Below are 17,559 nucleotides of genomic sequence, written 5' to 3'. Positions count from 1 at the left end.
CATCCCCCCAAAACCAAAAGACCAAATTTTCTCTCTGATATGCTGATGCTGTTCCATAATAGGCAGAGGTGGGGGTGGGGAGGTGTAGGTTTCCTGGATTGGAATGGGGGGAAGGGTGGGGGAATGGGAATGGGAAAGGCAGAAAGAATTGAACATAACTTTCCTATGTTCATGTATGATTACATGACCAGTGTAGCTCCACATCATGTACAACCACAAGAATGGGAAGTTATACTCCATGTGTATATGATTATGTCAAAATACATTCTACTGTATGTATAACTAAAAAGAACAAATTTAAAAATAAAATAATAAAAAATGTAAAATTTTTTAAAAAAATCAGATTCATTTCTGTTCTAATTTATCTGAAGTTTTGACAGATCATTTCACCTACTAAAATATATTTTTTCTTTTAATTTGTTAATACTACTATATTTATGGATCTTTAATGGATTTATGGATTTTCAAATGTCAGATCATTCCTATGCTTTGGCAACAAACAAATAGTGGTCACAATGATTGTTATATGTATATGGTTATATTTTGCTATTTTGTGTAGAATATTGCACTTATGTTCATGCCTATAATTTTTCTTTCTCACACTACCCTTGAATAAATTGGGTAGTACTTCCTTTCTTCTACTTTTGGGGGGGAACCAACCAAACAAGGAGTCCACTAGAGCTACTCTAATCCCTTTGGAGGGCAGTTCCCCTAGTGGCCTTAAAGACCTGCTACTGGGTTCTACTCTTAAAGATTCCACACCATTTTTCAGCAACATCACCCTGGGATCAAGTTTCCAGGACATGAACCTTTAAGGGACAAACCACATGGAAACCAGTGCATTAACTAAGGTGTCTTTTTATCCTCTGTATCAGTGTCTGATTCTTTCCCATTCAGATCCCTTACATGGGTATAACATCTCTCTCTTGACTATGAATTAATCTTTGGAGCCCTGCTTCTCTTATGATTAATTCCTAGGCCTGGTCTTCTGCTTTTCTGCCCTGCTGCAAAAGAAAAGAGCCTCTCTGCAAGTTATAAGTATGCCTTGAGTCTTTTATATTTGACATTCTTTAAAAAAATTTTTTTTGTAGTTCTAGATGAACAGAATGCCTTTATTTTGTTTATTTTTATGTGATGCCAAGGATCAAACCCAGTGCCTCACATGTGCTAAGGCAAACACTCTGCCTCTGAGCTACATCCCTAGTCATTTTTTTGTTTGTTTTTGTTTGTTTTGAGAGAGTTCTGCCCTCTCAGCTTCTGGAGTTGCTGGGATTATAGATGTCTGCCAGGCACGCACGCAGGCACGCACATGACTGGCTTCCTTTTTTAGCTTTCAGTAGAGTGTTAATCACTCTTACCCTTTTGTTATCTTTTCCTAATTGAGTTTAGCAATTATAGTCTTTCAGTTCCATTGTCATTATAGTTACTGTTTTCTTCTTATCTTCAAGCACCCTGATACATCTAATCAAGTAGTGTGGTTTCTTCCACCGACAGACAACCACTGTTCACCACTGGTGACAGTTTAAGAATTGGACCAGCACCTGGGTCAGGGAAAAAAAAAAAACCAAACTGTTCTATCTTTGACCAGTGATGGGTCCTCATTGCCATCTAGTCTTCTAGTGATTCAACTCCAAAACCCAAAAATGGACCTTTAATGGCTTTATGGATTTTCAAATGTCAAATTATTCCTATGCTTTGGCAACAAGCAAATAGTGGTTATAATGATTGTTATATGTTTTCTCCAGTCATTACTGGTACCAACTGGAGTTTAGTATTCTAATTGTTTATTGGGGAATGCCCTTTGGGGTCAAAATCTTGGGAAGGATAAGGAGCTGGATTGGGCATATTTGTCCCTTGTCTCGATTGGACATGAAGCAGGTTGAATGTCTATCTATATATAGTCAACTTTTCTTTCAAAACATTTTTTTTGTTTTGTTTTCATATTAGTGGTCTAAACTTACTGAACCTTCTTTTATCATTCTTTTTTTTTTTTTAACTTCCACATTCTTTAGGTAAAACTAATTCCCTCCTTCAAAGATGTCTTTCATGTCCTTTTTTAGGAGTTTGTGTTTTTGTTTTACATTTAAAAAATTGCCCTTTTCCTTGTATTCTTATAAATGCAAGTCAGGGATTTGAAAGGGAATTTATATGAGGAAACTGAGAATGATACAGTTTTAAAATAAAAATTTAGCTTTAAATGTTTATCTGTTGTACTATTATCTATATCTCAACCTCCTTTAAATCTTGCAATTAGCAATATTTTTGTTTAATAAGTTGTACATTTCTCTGATGTTCCAGTGTTAAGCTATAATCAGTATTACTGAATTTGGCTTATTTTTTAAAAACCATAAATGACAATGATACAGTTTATGTTTTACCTTTCTCTCATTTTAGAAACTATACCCCACTTTCCTAAACTGGCTAATAGTGGCATGGAAGACCCATTTGGTGAGTATCACCTGCATTTTTCTTAGTAAATTATATTTGTGCTTGATCTCATTTCCATTAAAGCTTTGAGAATGAATTAATTTTTTCATGTTTAGTATGCTTCTCTCTTTTTTCTTTTTTAACACTAGAGATTGAACCTAGAGGTGCTCTACCACTGAGCTACATCCTCAGCCCGTTTTTATTTTATTTTAAGACAAGATCTTGCTAAATTGCCCAGGCTGTCCTCTGCTTCCTTAGTTGCTGGATTATAGGTGTGTGTTTTGCCTGGCTTCAGTATGCTTCTCTCTAGAATAATGATTCTCAAAACTTTTTCTCACAGGATCTACTTATACTCTTAAAGATAATTGAGGAACTCAACAAGCTTTTGATTGTATGATTTTTATCTATTAATTTTTAAAATTCTTTTTTAGATATTTTTTCTAGTTGTTGATGAACCTTTATTATATTTATTTGTATGTGGTGCTGAGAATCGAACCCAGTGCCTCACATATGCTAGGCAAGTGCTCTACCACTGAGCTACAACCCAAGCCTGCTGAGATATTTTTAAATTATTAATGCATCTAAAAATAACATTAATGGGGCTGGGGTTGTTGCTCAGCAGTAGAGTGTTTGCCTAGCACGTGTGAGGCACTGAGTTCAATGCTAAGTACCACACAAAAATGAATAAGTAAAATAAAGGTATTGTGTCCAACTACAACTAAAAAAAATATTTAAAAAATTAGCATTAATAGATCCATGTAGGTTACATAAATGAGACTTTTAATTAAAAAGAACTCCAAAAATAAGCCCAACAAGAATGGCATTAATAAATGCAAAGTTTTCTATTTTTTAAAAAAATATTTTTTAGTTGTTAATGAACCTTTATTTTATTCATTTATTCATATGTGATGCTGAGGATCGAACTCAGGGCCTCACACATGCTAGGCAAGCTCTCTACCACCAAGCTACAACCCCAGCCCAAAGTTTTCTATCTTGATCGTACATTAACTTATGTATACTTTATTTGGGATGGAAATTTAATTCTGCTAATACTTCAGAAACAAGTGCACTTTGTAGTGTTTCATTATTACTTAGTCAAGGAACGGTAATATGAAAGTGATGATAATAGCAAAGATGTTTTGCCTGTATGTAGTATTTCATATAGCAATGTGAGTAGGAGAATCTAAATCTAGGTACACAAAGGTTTTTTTGTTTGTTTGTTTTTGGTACCAGGGAGTGAACCCAGGGGAATTTAATCTGAGCCACATCCCCATCCTTTTTTTTTGGGGGGGGGTAGTTTACTGGGGATTGAACTCAAGGGCACTTGACCACTGAGCCACATCCCCAGCCCTATTTTGTATTTTATTTAGAGACGGGTCTTACTGAGTTACTTAACGCTTTGCTTTTGTTGAAGCTGGCTTTGAACTTGCGATCCTCCTGCCTCAGCCTCCTAAGCTGTTGGGATTACAGGCATGTGCCACTGTGCCTATCTACACAAAGGTTTAAATCTGCCTTTTCTACTAAAAAGTCAGTTACTATGTAAACCTTGTTTTCCTGTTGATTGTTATTGCAAAATGAGAAATTCATTCTAGAATATCAGATTTTTTAAATCATATTATAACCTAGGAAGACTAGTTTGGAAGTACTTTACATTTATAAATATGCATCAGCCAAAAAAAAAAAAAAAAGGAATCAGTTTAGTTTAACCTTAGCATGCTTTGAGGAAGTATATGATACAAGCATTTTCTCACTCATCATCACATGGAAAAAAAAGTCCTTTTTTGTGCCAGTGCAATTTGAGGATGTATTCTTAAAATGATAGTAAGTTTATGTTCTTCTCTTGCCCCATTATCACTGATGACTAAGGTAAGATTTTTGGACTACCGATACTAGTAATCAGATAGCTCAGATTAAATAGTTTTGTTTTGTTTTGTTTTTTTAAAGAGAGAGAGAGAGAGAGAATTTTAATATTTATTTTTCAGTTTTCGGCGGACACAACATCTTTGTTTGTATGTGGTGCTGAGGATCGAACCCGGGCCACACGCATGCCAGGCTAGCGCGCTACCACTTGAGCCACATCCCCAGCCCAGATTAAATAGTTTTTAACTAGGTTTGAGAAGACTTCTGTTGAAAACCTTGCAAAGAGCAGAATTTCTCTGATATTCATGACCCTAGATGACTGCTTTAGGATGGATTGTTGACTTTTTAGTAACATCAAGTTCATCAATGAGATCTTTAGTTTGAACACTAGAGGGCAGTCAGTATTTTGTTAACAAATTTGTAGTTTAATACCAAATTAATTCCTGAGAGGATTATTTATGAAGAATAATAAATTGAGTTTATTTTAGTAGTCTAGTGACAGATTCTAAAGAACTGGAGTGTTGCATGAAAATGCTAAAGATTTTTTTTTTCTTTTTTACTGACCTTCTTGCCTTACCCTATAAGTACATGTTAAATATCCTTAATCTGAAATCCAAAATGCTCCAAAGTCTGAAATCTTTTAAACACCAACATGATAATACAAGTGGAAATTTCCACCTGACCTCATAAGATGGATTATAGTCAAAATGCAAACATACTAAAAATACTGCAAAAAATGACCCTTTAGTGGGCTGTGGCTATGGCTCAGTGGTAGAATACTTGCCTTGCATGGTGAGGCACACTGGGTTCAATCCTCAGCACCACACAAAAACAAACAAATAAATAAATAGTCTATCTACAACTAAAAAATTTTTTTTTAAATTACCCTGTGGCTCTGTGTATAAGAAACAAATGAATTTCATGTTTAGACTTATATCTTAACATAAGATATCATTCTGTATATGCAAATATCCCAAAATCTGAAAAAAAAAAAAAATGAAAGCCAAAATGCTTTGGATTCAAAGCATTTTTTTAAAATTATGTTTTTAGCTGTAAATGAACACAATACTTTTATTTATTTGTTTATTTATTTTAGGTGGTGCTGAGGATCAAACCCAATGCCTCACACATGCTATTGCAAGCACTCTACCATTGAGCCATACCCCCAGCCCCCTTGATTTTGTTTTTGATTCAATTCCAGGGTTGAACCTCTGAGCACTTTGCCACTAAGCTACATTTCCCCAGTCCTTTTAATTTTTTTTTTTTTTAATATTTTATTGTGAGACAGAGTAATGCTAAGTTGTAGAGGCTGGCCTCGAACTTGCCATCATTTGCCTTAGCCTTCCAAGTTACTGCATGATCCCAAGCATTTTGAAGGATACTCAATCTGTGTAACCTAATTTTTTTTTATTTTTTTATTTTTTATTTTTTAGTTTTCGGCAGACACAACATCTCTGTTTGTATGTGGTGCTGAGGATCGAACCCGGGCCGCAAGCATGCCAGGCGAGCGCGCTACCGCTTGAGCCACATCCCCAGCCCATAATTTTTTAAAAAATTATTTTTTAGTTGTATTTGGACACAATACCTTTATTTTATTTATTTTTATGTGGTGCTGAGGATCAAACCAAGAGCCTCACAGGTGCTAGGCAAGCGCTCTACCTCTAAGTCACAACCACAGCCCCTGTATAACCTAATTTTTAATATGATTTAATTAGTTAAATATTAGGCTATTTTAATTCAACTGAAATTAAATGTAACTTACATTTATTGAGAGTATTAAAGTGAGAGGTGCTATGGAAGTTATGGTTGGCTGAGTCATCAATTGAAATATAAAGTGAAATAAGTGAAATGTACTTTTATTGTTTTTTGGGGGGACTGGGAATTGAACCCAGGGCCTTGGGTATACTAAACAAGCACTGTATCACTGAGCTATACCTCTCAACCTGATATGTGCTTTTGATTGTTTGCTAATATAGGCAAAAATTTGGGTATTATGCTAATGGAAAGATTTTCCCTCTTGCACCTATTTAACTCTAAGAATTTTTAAATTAACATTTCCATTCCTGATGTGGATTTTATAGGAAAATAGAAATGACTCAATAGTTTTAACAACCCTACTCCTTCTCTGTCTGTACTCTTCCTTTTAAATGTTAAACTGATATTTTTTTTAGTTGTTTATAAAACATACCTATGGTAAGAATTTGGTATACTTGATGCTATTTGATAAAGAATCGAATTCTGAATGTAAAATGAGTTTATTTTTAAGAAGTCCAAGTCTCTATAAGATGGAGTGAGAATTTTGTTACAATCAGGATAGCTAAAGATTATGTAAACATATAAAGAAAGAATTATTTGTAATATTCTGAAAATAAAAATAGTAAAAAAATTTTTACCTATCAAATTCCAGTGGGACAGACATAAACACGCGCTTATTTATTTCATTCAAAAATATTTAAAAATCACATTTGTTAATACCACTGTTGTTCTCATCAAAAAAGTCTTTGAATATTGGGAAGGTAAACTCACTCTGGATGTAAAATTTCCAACATTCAGGTTTTTATTTGAAAGTTTGAATTACATGTATCACTGGGAACAAATAAGGTCAGTTTTCTTTGTTAGTGACAGGCTTACTTTGAAAAAATGTGCAATGTCTATGTGAATAACAGTTTGTCATTTATTCTTTCAAGTAAAAATGGTATTTCATGAAGAAAACTGACTAATTCAGTTTGCAACTTGATCACACAAGTACCTTCTTAGAGATAACCAGCATGCACAAGTATACAAGTGTGCTTTATACATACTCCTTATTTCATCACACATAATAATAAGACATGTATAGAAAGGTTGAGATTTATTAAATCTAACACTTTTGCAGGGCATAGTGGCGCATGCCTGTGATCCCAGCGCCTAGGGAGGCTGAGACAGGAGGATCACAAATTCACACCCAGCCTCAGTAACAGCGAGGTGCTAAGCAACTCAGTGAGACTCTGACTCTAAATAAAATACAAAATAGGGTTGGGGATATGGTTCAGTAGTTGAGTGCCTCTGAGTTCAATCCCTGGTACCCCCCACAAAACAAACAAACAAACAAAGAAAAAAAAACTAACACTTTTTATGGCTTCATCAAGGACATTCTTAAGATTAGCAATAGTTTTAACTGTAATTGAATAGAGGGGAAAAATATAGTGACTCCTGCTGCATTTTGGTGCTCCTACCCTGGTTTTTGCATCATCAGTGCAAGTGTCAACATACTGGAAAAGGTAAATATAGTTACACACAGCATAAGGACATCTCAGTCAATGACAGAGCAAACATATGGTGGTAGTCCCAGAAGATTATATCGCCTAGTAATGTTGCATTTGTCTTAGTTTGTGTAGTTCACCCTGTGATATTCATACAATGAGGAAATTGCCTGATGGTACATTTCTTAGAACATATCACTGTCATTAAGGAACATATCAGTGTAAATTTTAACAATTTGAGAGACAGTTGCCAAATTGTGCAGGTTGGCTTCAAACTTGGAATCCTCCTTCCTTGGTTGGGATTATAGGCATGTCCTACCATGTCTGACAAGATTTTGGTATTCTTACATATTTGATTTTACCTCTTAAACTTCTGAAAGATCTTAGGGATTTCCCCAGATCAGTAAGCCATACTTTTCTCAGTTTTCTGATTCATAGAGTTCTTTCTATGAAAATTATGGGCAAAATCAAGACTTAGTCTTGGAAATTGTATTGTTCAAACTTTGATTGTGAGCCAGGTCTTAGACATTTGGCAGAAATACAGTCAAAGGGAGCAGCACTTCCATGATTTCTCCTAAATTGACCACAACCTACCTACAACTTTCAGGAGTTAAAGAACACTTCTATGCTGGGCATGGTGGCACATACACCTGTAATCCCAATGAATTGGAAGCAAGAGGATTGCAGGTTTGAGGCCAGCTTTGGCAGCTTAGCAAGATCCTGTCCCAAAATAAAATAAAAAGAACTGGAGTTGTGGCTCGGTGGTAGAGCACCCCTGATTTAAATCCCCAGTACCATACCAAAAAACAAAAACAACCCAGTTTTTTTTTTTTGTTTTTTTTTTAGAATTTTAATATTTATTTTTTAGTTCTCGGCAGACCAACATCTTTGTATGTGGTGCTGAGGATCGAACCGGGGCCGCATGCATGCCAGGCGAGCGCGCTACCGCTTGAGCCACATCCCCAGCCCACAACCCAGTTTTTATCGGGTGGAATGACTCTTTACTCAGCCGGATATGTTGAGAAGAAATTTATCAGCCTTTAGTTAAAACAAGATGTAAACTCACCAGGTTTTTTTTCTTTTTGTTTTCTTTTTCTTTTTCTTTTACAATACTGGGGACCAAAGCCAGGGCCTCAAACATGTTGGCAAGTGCTCTACCACTGAGTTATACCCCTAGCCTTTCATTTTGAGACAGATCTTACTGAATTACCCCAGCTGACCTGAACCTGTCCTCCTGCCTCAGCCTCCTGGGTTTTGGGGATTATAGGCGTGCACCATTGCACCCAACTTATTCTTAGCTTTTAAAAGAGGTTAAATGAAGCCAGGCATGATGGCATGCTCCTATTAAGTCCCAGCTACTCAGGAGACTGAGACAGAGGGATCCCTTGAGCCCAGGATTTTGAGGCCAGCCTGAGCAACATAGAGACCCCCCTTTTCTTAATAGGGTAAGTGGCAGCAGAGATCTTGTTGACAACAGCCTTCAGTATTTTTCTTGAGTCCATCATGTTTCTCTAATCTGGACAGGTAATCCTCTGTATATGGCACACAGCTATCATTCTAGGATATCCCTTCTTTCTTCCTCTGGCAACTCTGCCCCTTTCCTCTGTTAACTATTGTTTCCTGAGTTTCACGTGTTCCTTTCTTGATGCTAACAATTTCCTTTTTGGAGGGAGAGATGGGAGAGATAGGGTCTCATTATAGTGCTCAGGCTGGTCTCAAACTCCTCATCTCAAGTGATCTTCCTGCTTAAGCCCCCATGGTGCTGGTACTACAGGTGCATGCCACCACATCTGACTTTTCTAGTAGCTTCTTGATGTTGGATGTCCTAGAATAGCTCTCTAAAGTTCGTCTTTTTCTTTTAGCTATACTTCCTAGATTTATTCAACTTTATCTTCTACTAGGTTTTTGGATATTTTTTGTTGTTGTCATTCCTTACTATTATATCTTTAATATGCAGGAAATCTTTGTCTTTTTTTATTTTTATTTTTATTTTTTTGTTTTGGTGGTGCTGGGGATCTAACCCAGGGCCTCACTCATGGCAGGCAAGCACTGTACCACACTGAGTTACATTCTCAGCCTCTAGGAGGTCTTAATTCTCTGAATGTTCCTTTTTTTTTTAGTTGTAGATGGACACAATATATTTCTTTCTCTCTCTCCCTCCCTTTCTCCATCTCTCTTCGTTTTTATGTGGCGCCGAGGATCAAACCCAGTGCCTCACACATGTGTGGCAAGCGTCTACCACTGAACTACAGTCTCAGCCCTGAATGTTTCTTCTTTTTTTTGGGGGGGGGGCACTGAGGATTGAACTCAGCCACCAAGCTACATCCCCAGCCCTATTTTGTATTTTATTTAGAGACAAGGTCTCACTGAGTTGCTTAGTGCCTCGCTGTTGCTGAGGTTGGCTTTGAACTCGAGATCCTTCTGCCTCAGCCTCCTGAGCTGCTGGGATTACAGGCTGCCTGAATGTTTCTTTCTTTCTTTATTTTAATATTTATTTTTTAGTTGTAGTTTAACATATTACCTTTATTTTATTTATTTTTATGTGGTGCTGAGGATCGAACCCAGGGTCTCGAACATGCTAGGTGGATGCTTTACTGCTGAGCCACAACCCAGCCCCCTTAATGTTTCTTTACATAGTATTTTTCATTGTTTCAACAGATTTTCTTTTTCATTTAACTAATTAAATTTTTTTTTTTTAAATATTTATCTTTTAGTAATCGGCGGACACAACATCTTTGTTGGTATGTGGTGCTGAGGATCGAACCCGGGCCACACGCATGCCAGGCGAGCGAGCTACCGCTTGAGCCACATCCCCAGCCCTAACTAATTTAATTAAGTTTCTAATAACTTTCTTTTTTTTCTCTCTCTCTCTTTATTTTTAAGTTTGTCTTTGTCTTATTCTCTTTTATGTTGGATTTTTCTCTGATGTTTAGTAACAATTAGCTGTCTGCTCATGATTTAGAGTGGAGGACTAAATAGCCAATTAGAAACTTTAAATGTGTAGGTTGGTTCCTTGTAGGCCTCATTATACGGTGAACTTCTTAACCTTTTTGTTGAAGAACATTCTCATATTGATATCAGAGTCTAAGAGGCAGTCTTTCCAACACTGTTTGGTATGGTGAGGGCTAAAGAAGATTGGGTAAAGAGATTTCTATGTTCAGCATTAATTATGCATATGCACACTTAATTGCCTTGTTTTTAGTACTGTGTTCCCACCATCAACTGCCTTTGTGTCTGCCGATCCAGAGACCATTTGTTTTATCCCTTCCAGAAAATAGACCTCCACATTTCTGCCATTTCTGTTCTGTGGAACAGACATCCAAGGTTATGGAGTGGGGAAGGTAATGTTAGAGTAATACAGCAGTTTTTACTTTGATTCTCAGCATTTTAGGTCCTCTATCTTCTATTTCCTTTTGAAGGGAACTAGAAATAACAAAATGAAAGTGTTACTTGTTAACCTGTATTGATGTAAACTGCCAGTTAAAGGACAAAAGTAAGCTGGGTGCTGTGGAGCACATCTGTAATCAGGGACTGGGGAGGTGAAGGCAGAAGAATTGCAAGTGCAAAGCCAGCCTCAGCAACTTATTGAGGCTATAAGCAACTTAGCAAGACCCTGTCTCAAAAAAATAAAAAAAAAAGAAAAGAAGAAGGGGTTTAAAAAAAAAAAAAAAGACAGTCTGGGGATGTGATTCAGTAGTTGAACAGCTAATTCCTGCTTCTACTTTCTTTCTCCCTTCTCAACTATTCATGGGTTAACAGCCAGTCTCCCCCACAGCATCTCAGAGATAAAGGGACTGAAACCCTGATATAGAATATGTTAAAAAGTGTTTGAATTGTGGGGCTGGAGCTGTGGCTCATTGCTAGAACGTTTGCCTAGCATGTGGGAGGCACTGGGTTCGATTCTCAGCACCACATATAAATAAATAAAATAAAGATCCATTGACAACTAAACAATATATGTATATATATATTTTTTTAAAGTGTTGAATTATGAGTTACTTCTAAAGATTTTTGGATTGGGGAAGGATCTATATGCTAATTGCCTTCCCAAAATATTTTACATCATCTGAGGAATTTCATTAAGTTCTTACGTACCCTCCCTGTGCAGATAGAGACCCAATTTGTTGACAAATATTTTGGCGGTATGTATTTGATGAAATAATTAAATAATGAGATAGATTAGTAGTGTGCATTTTGAATTTAAAGCTAATTGCAAAAGCTGTATTCATATGCACAATATTCTGGGAATAGGCTTATAAGGTAATATTTTGATTTCCTTATAAGAATTGTATCATTTAGGAAATATGAAGTAATAAATTTATCATTTCCTAAGCAGATTACTCTCTATCTGAATTTATAAGTAATTATTAGATTACAGAGTTCTATTTTTCCTAGCTTCTCAAGAGCTGGTAAAGGAGCCATGTTCACGTACAACTATAATGTATCAATGAAAAATGCGGGGAAAATTTAAAATTTAAATTAAAAAAAAAAGGAGCCATGCTCAAGGCTAATGCACCTCACTTCAAAGTTTATGGAAAATTTTTTGTGATGTTAGGCTGTTACCACTTGAAGCTCAAACTATGTGAATAAGTCTTTCCCTCCCTCTTTAAGAATGAAAGACAAAATATAAACTTAATTAGTTCTAAGATCCTTTGGGTGTAGGAGATAAATTCCTCTGAAATTAAATGAAGCCAGAAATGATGCTAGTAAAAGAAAAAAAAAATGATGCTAGTTTCAGTTTTTCCCGTAGTTTTGATTAGAAATTTAATTTACTGTTGTTTGTTTTTGAATGGGGGTTGAACCCTGGGGTGCTTTACCATTGAGCTATATCCCTAACCCTTTTTGTTTATTTTACTTTGAGACAGGGTCTCCCTAAGTTGCTCAGATGTCATGTGGTTATTTTTTCTATCAATAGATGATGATGATCCTTTGTAGTAGTAATGGAAACTTGAAAGGGTAGAAATGATGACATTCTGGGCTAGTAATGGAAACTTGAAAGGGTAGAAATGATGACATTCTGGGCTATCTTCTGTATCCTCTTACAATTATTATCACTTCTGACTCTACATACTCCTAGAAAATCATAGCAGATGTGATAGGGTGACTAAATGTGTAGGTTGGTTTCCATCTGAATTTATTTCTGCATATTGAACCCTTACCAACATGTCATACAGTCTGTGTGAGCAGTGCTTTATGTTATGCAAATGTTTCCTCCCAACCTTTGACTTGCCTTTTATTTTCTTACTAGCAGAAGTTTGGCATCTTTTTAATCATTTTTTTTTTCTTTTATGGTTTACAGTTCCTAAATTCTCCTTTACGGTTTTCTTTAAGATGTGTATAGTTTTAGGTTTTACATTCAGGTCAGTGGTCCTTTTTTTGTTTTATTTTGAAATTGATATGAAATTGAAAAGGTTCTCCTTTTTTTTTTTTTAATAATGTTCTTTCTGGAAGTCTCTAAGCTTTTTTTTTTTTTTTTTTAAAGAGAGAAAGAGAGAGAGAGAATTTTAATATTTATTTATTTTTTAGTTTTCGGCGCACACAACATCTTCGTTTGCATGTGGTGCTGAGGATCGAACCCGGGCGGCACGCATGCCAGGCGAGCGTGCTACCACTTGAGTCACATCCCCAGCCCAAAGGTTCTCCTTTGTCCACTTAATTTTTTACTTTTGAACTCCTGACAAAGTGAATAATTTCTAAGAGCCCAGCATGGTGGTGCACACCTGTAATTCCAGAGGCTTTGGAGGCTGAGAAAGTGTGGCACTAAGCAACTCAGTCTCTAAATAAAATACAAAATACGGCTGGGGATGTGACTCAGTGGTGGAGTGCCCCTGAGTTCAATCCCTAATACAAAAAATAAAAAAAGAATTTTCTAGGAAATATAATTTATTGAAGTGACTCAAGAAGTAAAAATCCAATGTAAAATAATATTCAAATGTTTCTAAGCCTTGTTGGTTTTGTGGACAATTTCAATCATAATGAAGGAACAGATAATGTTAAAGCTATATCAACCATGGTATAGCAGGAAAAAAGAAAATTACATCATTCATTTTATAAAGTTAGCACAATCTTGATAACCAAAAACTAACAAAGATGGTATAAATTTGTACTGTCCCACCTAAAGATTAAATCCAATGTATCATTATTTTTTTCTGATGAAAGAAGCCATACAAACTTACTCCAGAAAAAAATTAAAAACATGGCATTAAAAGAAAAGAAACTTTTGGGGCTGGGGTTGTAGCTCAGTAGTAGAGTGCTCACCTCACATGTGGAAGGCACTGGGTTTGATCCTCAGTACCACATAAAAATAAAAATAAAGATATTGTGTCCATCCACAACTAAAAATATTTTTTAAAATATTTTATTTATTTAGTTGAAGTTGGAAACAGTACCTTTATTTTTATTTTTACGTGGTGCTGAGGATCGAACCCAGGGCCTTGCTCACACTAGGCGAGTGCTCTACCATTGAGCCACAACTTCAGCCCCTAAAAATATTTTTTAAAAAAGAAAGAAAGAAACTTTTAAATCACGCTTGATATTTCTACCCAGTGGTAACTATTTTTGTAAATATTTTTTTAGTTGTAGATGGACACAATATTTTCATTTATTTATTTATTTACATTTATTTTATTTATTTATTTTTCTATGTGGTGCTGGGGATCAAACCCAGGACTTCCCACATGTAGGCAAGCATTCTGCCACTGAACTACAACCCCAGCCCTATTGGTAACTATTGATAACATTTTTGCACCTGCTGCTGGAGTTTGATCGCAGTGCCCCACACATGCTTGGCAAGCACTGTACCACTGAGTCATATTTGCAGCTCTTCATTTTTATTTGTTCTAAGTAGCTATACATGACAGTAGAATGCACTTTGACACATCATACATAAATGGAGTATAACTTCTTATTCGTTTGGTTATACATGATGTAGAGTTATATTTTCTTGACCACTACCCTTCAGTGACAACTCATGATATTAATGTATTTATCTAATTCATTTTTTCTGTTATGTTGCTTACATATTTTAATATGATCAAGAATATTTCTCTGAAATTACTAGACATCACTGTATTTACTAAGGAAATACTGAAGAAATGTCCACTTTTACCCTTATTCAATATTATTTTGGAAGTTCCAGACAGTGCAGTAAGGCCAACACTCAGTAGAGGGTAGGTTTCTAGTAACAGACAAAACAAAATGTAATTGTTGACAGACATTATTGTCTCTTCAGAAAAATAATAAAAGACAATCGTTTGAAAAATATTCAATAAAATGGCAGACTAAATATAAAATGTTCAAATGAATCTTTAAAATGTGTTTATGGCTGGGGTTGTGGCTCAGTTGGTAGAGTGCTTGCCTAGGATGTGTGAGGCACTGGGTTCGATTCTCAGCACCACATATAAGTAAATAAATAAAGGTCAATCAACAACTAAAAAAATTTTTTTAAATAAATAATAAATAATTAATAAATAAATTTTGTTTAATGTCTACAAGCATATAAGTTATACATAGAAGAACTATAGAATTAAAAATTATTTACTTAACAATCAAAATTATACAAAAATAACAACCAAAATTATAGAATACCTAGGAGTGATGTTTATAAGAAGCACATAACTTATATGATAAAACTATAAATTTGTTATAAATAAATACAAATATGAGAGAAATGATCAGCGGTGCCATTTATTAAATTCTAAATCTACTTTTTATATTTAATAATTGAAGTGAATTTATAATTGCTTTTGACATTTGATAAAGTGGTTAAATATAAGTTGGGAAAAATTAAGAGATAACAAATTGTCCTTGTTTATTGGTTTGTGATGCCATTTGCCACACTGAATTTGCTTCTTCTTTCTTTCTTTTCTTTTTTCTTTCTTTTTTTTTTTTTTTTGGTGCTGGAGATCAAACCCAGGGGCTTATGCATGCTAAACAAGTGCAAGTGCTGTGCCACTAAACTTATATCCTCAGCAGTTGAGTGCTGTAGAACCAGCTGTGAATTTTATTACCAGTTCTACAGTGTGATTATTACTACAGTCAAAACAACACTGAATGGCTTCTTAGACTGGCTTTGAGGTTTGTCAGCAAAAGAAAAAATTGGGCCAGGTGTGATGGTGCAGTCCTATGCAGGCTGGGACAAGAGAATTGCAAGTTCAAGGCCAACCCCAGCAATTTAGAAAGATCCTATGTCAAAATAAAAAATAAAAAGGACTAGGACTACAGCTTGAGGAGGAGGAGTGCTTGCCTAGCATGTGCTATCTCTGGGTTCTATCCCCAGCACTACAAAAATAAATAAGCCAGTTAAATTAATTCATTAAAAAATAAAAACAGTGGGGTGGGGGTTATGGCTCAGTGGTAGAATGCTTGCCTAGCAAGTGTGAGGCACTGGGTTTGATTCTCAGCACCACATAAAAAAATAAATAAAGTTAAAAAAAAAAACAAAACAGGGCTAAGGATGAGGCTCAGTGGTAGAGCACTCCTAGAGTCAATTCCCAGTACAATCAATCAATCATAAGAGAAAAAAATGGAACCAAAGAAAGGACATTCTTGGTGTTTGTTTTTATATTTGTATTGCTGGGGATTAAACCTAGGGCTTCACATATGCTAAGCATGTACTATATCATTGAGCTACACACTGAAGCTGAAAGGACATTCTTTTTAGGATGAGGAATTTGGCTTAATACAGTACTAAAGGTGTGTGCTTATTTAGTTCGTTCTGATTATACTCTAATAATGAATTCATAGTAGATGGCTTAATATAGCTTACAATGAAGGCTAATTGGTATCCTGACCCCAACTAAAAGGTAATGGTGAATTGATGGACAATTGTCTTACTTAATTCATTCAGTAAATTTTTGTTGGCTTACTGCCCTAGCTGCCATGAAGGAAGAATGAAAATGAATAAGATACAGTTTTATATGTGTGAACATGTAACAACAAATTCTATCAGCATGTACAACTATATTGCACCAATAAAAAATGTGGGGGAAAAAGATACAGTTTCAGCTTTCAAAGAAGAGTTAGGAACTATTAATTGAAGCAAAATGAAGTGTTTTTATACAAATGAAAATACTTATATTAGATTTTAGTACCATGTTATTAAGCATGTTTTATACTTAAGGACATTATTAAAACAAAACTTGATTGTACAGCACATTTTTCCTATCTGTGTTTTTTTAAAATATTTTTTTAGTTGTAGATGGACACATTATTTGTTTATTTATTTATTTTTTATGTGGTGTTGGTGATCCAACCCAGTGCCTCACACATGCTAGGCAAGCTCTCTACCACTGAGCCATAACCCTGGCCCTATCTGTGTTTTTTGAACAACATTGTGGCAGTTTCTTTTTTCTCTACTGGAGATTGAACTCAAGGGTACTTTACTACTGAGCTACATCCCCATTTCTTTTTAATTTTTATTTTGAGATAGGGTCTCACAAAGTTGCTGAGGCTTTGCCAACTTCCTGCTTCAACTCTGAGTTTCTGGGATTATAAGTGTGTGCCACTGCGCCTGATTCAGTGATTTCTTTAGAGAGAGTTTTTTTTTTTTTTTTTAATTGTTTTTGTTTTGCATCTAAGAGAATTTGGTGGACATAGGGAAATAGGAAAAACTAGAGGTTTCTTAACTACCTTAGAGAATATAGGTAACATATTGTCATGAAATATAAATGTATATTGCTAATAGTAATGCCTCAAGAAGCATAAACATGGGTGAAAAGTGATATAAATAAACCTGTGCAGAAACACTGGAGCTAGAATTTTTGTTATGTATTTAGGTTGATAGTGTAGCAAAAGAGTAGAGACTTGGATAGAAATTACTTAGGTATGAATAGTACTTAGCTTTGTTACTTATTAACTTGGACAAATTATCCCCTATGTGACTCAGTTTCCCTATTATAAAATGCGGGGCTGGGGATGTGGCTCAAGCGGTAGCGCGCTTGCCTGGCATGCGTGCGCCTGGGTTCGATCCTCAGCACCACATACAAACAAAGATGTTGTGTCTGCCGAAAACTAAAAAAAAAAAAAAATA

The 17,559-nt window shown here is 35.4% G+C and overlaps 1 protein-coding gene across 2 annotated transcripts in view; it reads left to right on the top strand.

The window, feature by feature from the left end:
- Phactr4 (phosphatase and actin regulator 4) overlaps positions 1 to 17,559 on the top strand; it is a 98,165-nt gene that overhangs the window by 25,086 nt on the left and 55,520 nt on the right. For both annotated transcript variants that reach the window (XM_015485404.2, XM_015485403.2), the window contains exon 2: positions 2,395 to 2,448. In XM_015485404.2, coding sequence (XP_015340890.1) covers positions 2,433 to 2,448 — 16 coding nt within the window. In that variant the 5' untranslated portion in view covers positions 2,395 to 2,432. The remainder of the gene's footprint in view (positions 1 to 2,394; positions 2,449 to 17,559) is intronic.

Source organism: Marmota marmota, unplaced genomic scaffold, assembly GCF_001458135.2.
Source record: "Marmota marmota marmota unplaced genomic scaffold, marMar, whole genome shotgun sequence".
In the NCBI taxonomy this organism is placed as follows: Eukaryota; Metazoa; Chordata; class Mammalia; order Rodentia; family Sciuridae; genus Marmota; species Marmota marmota.
Note: the sequence above shows the minus strand (reverse complement) of the source record. Positions and strands in the feature narration are given on the sequence as shown.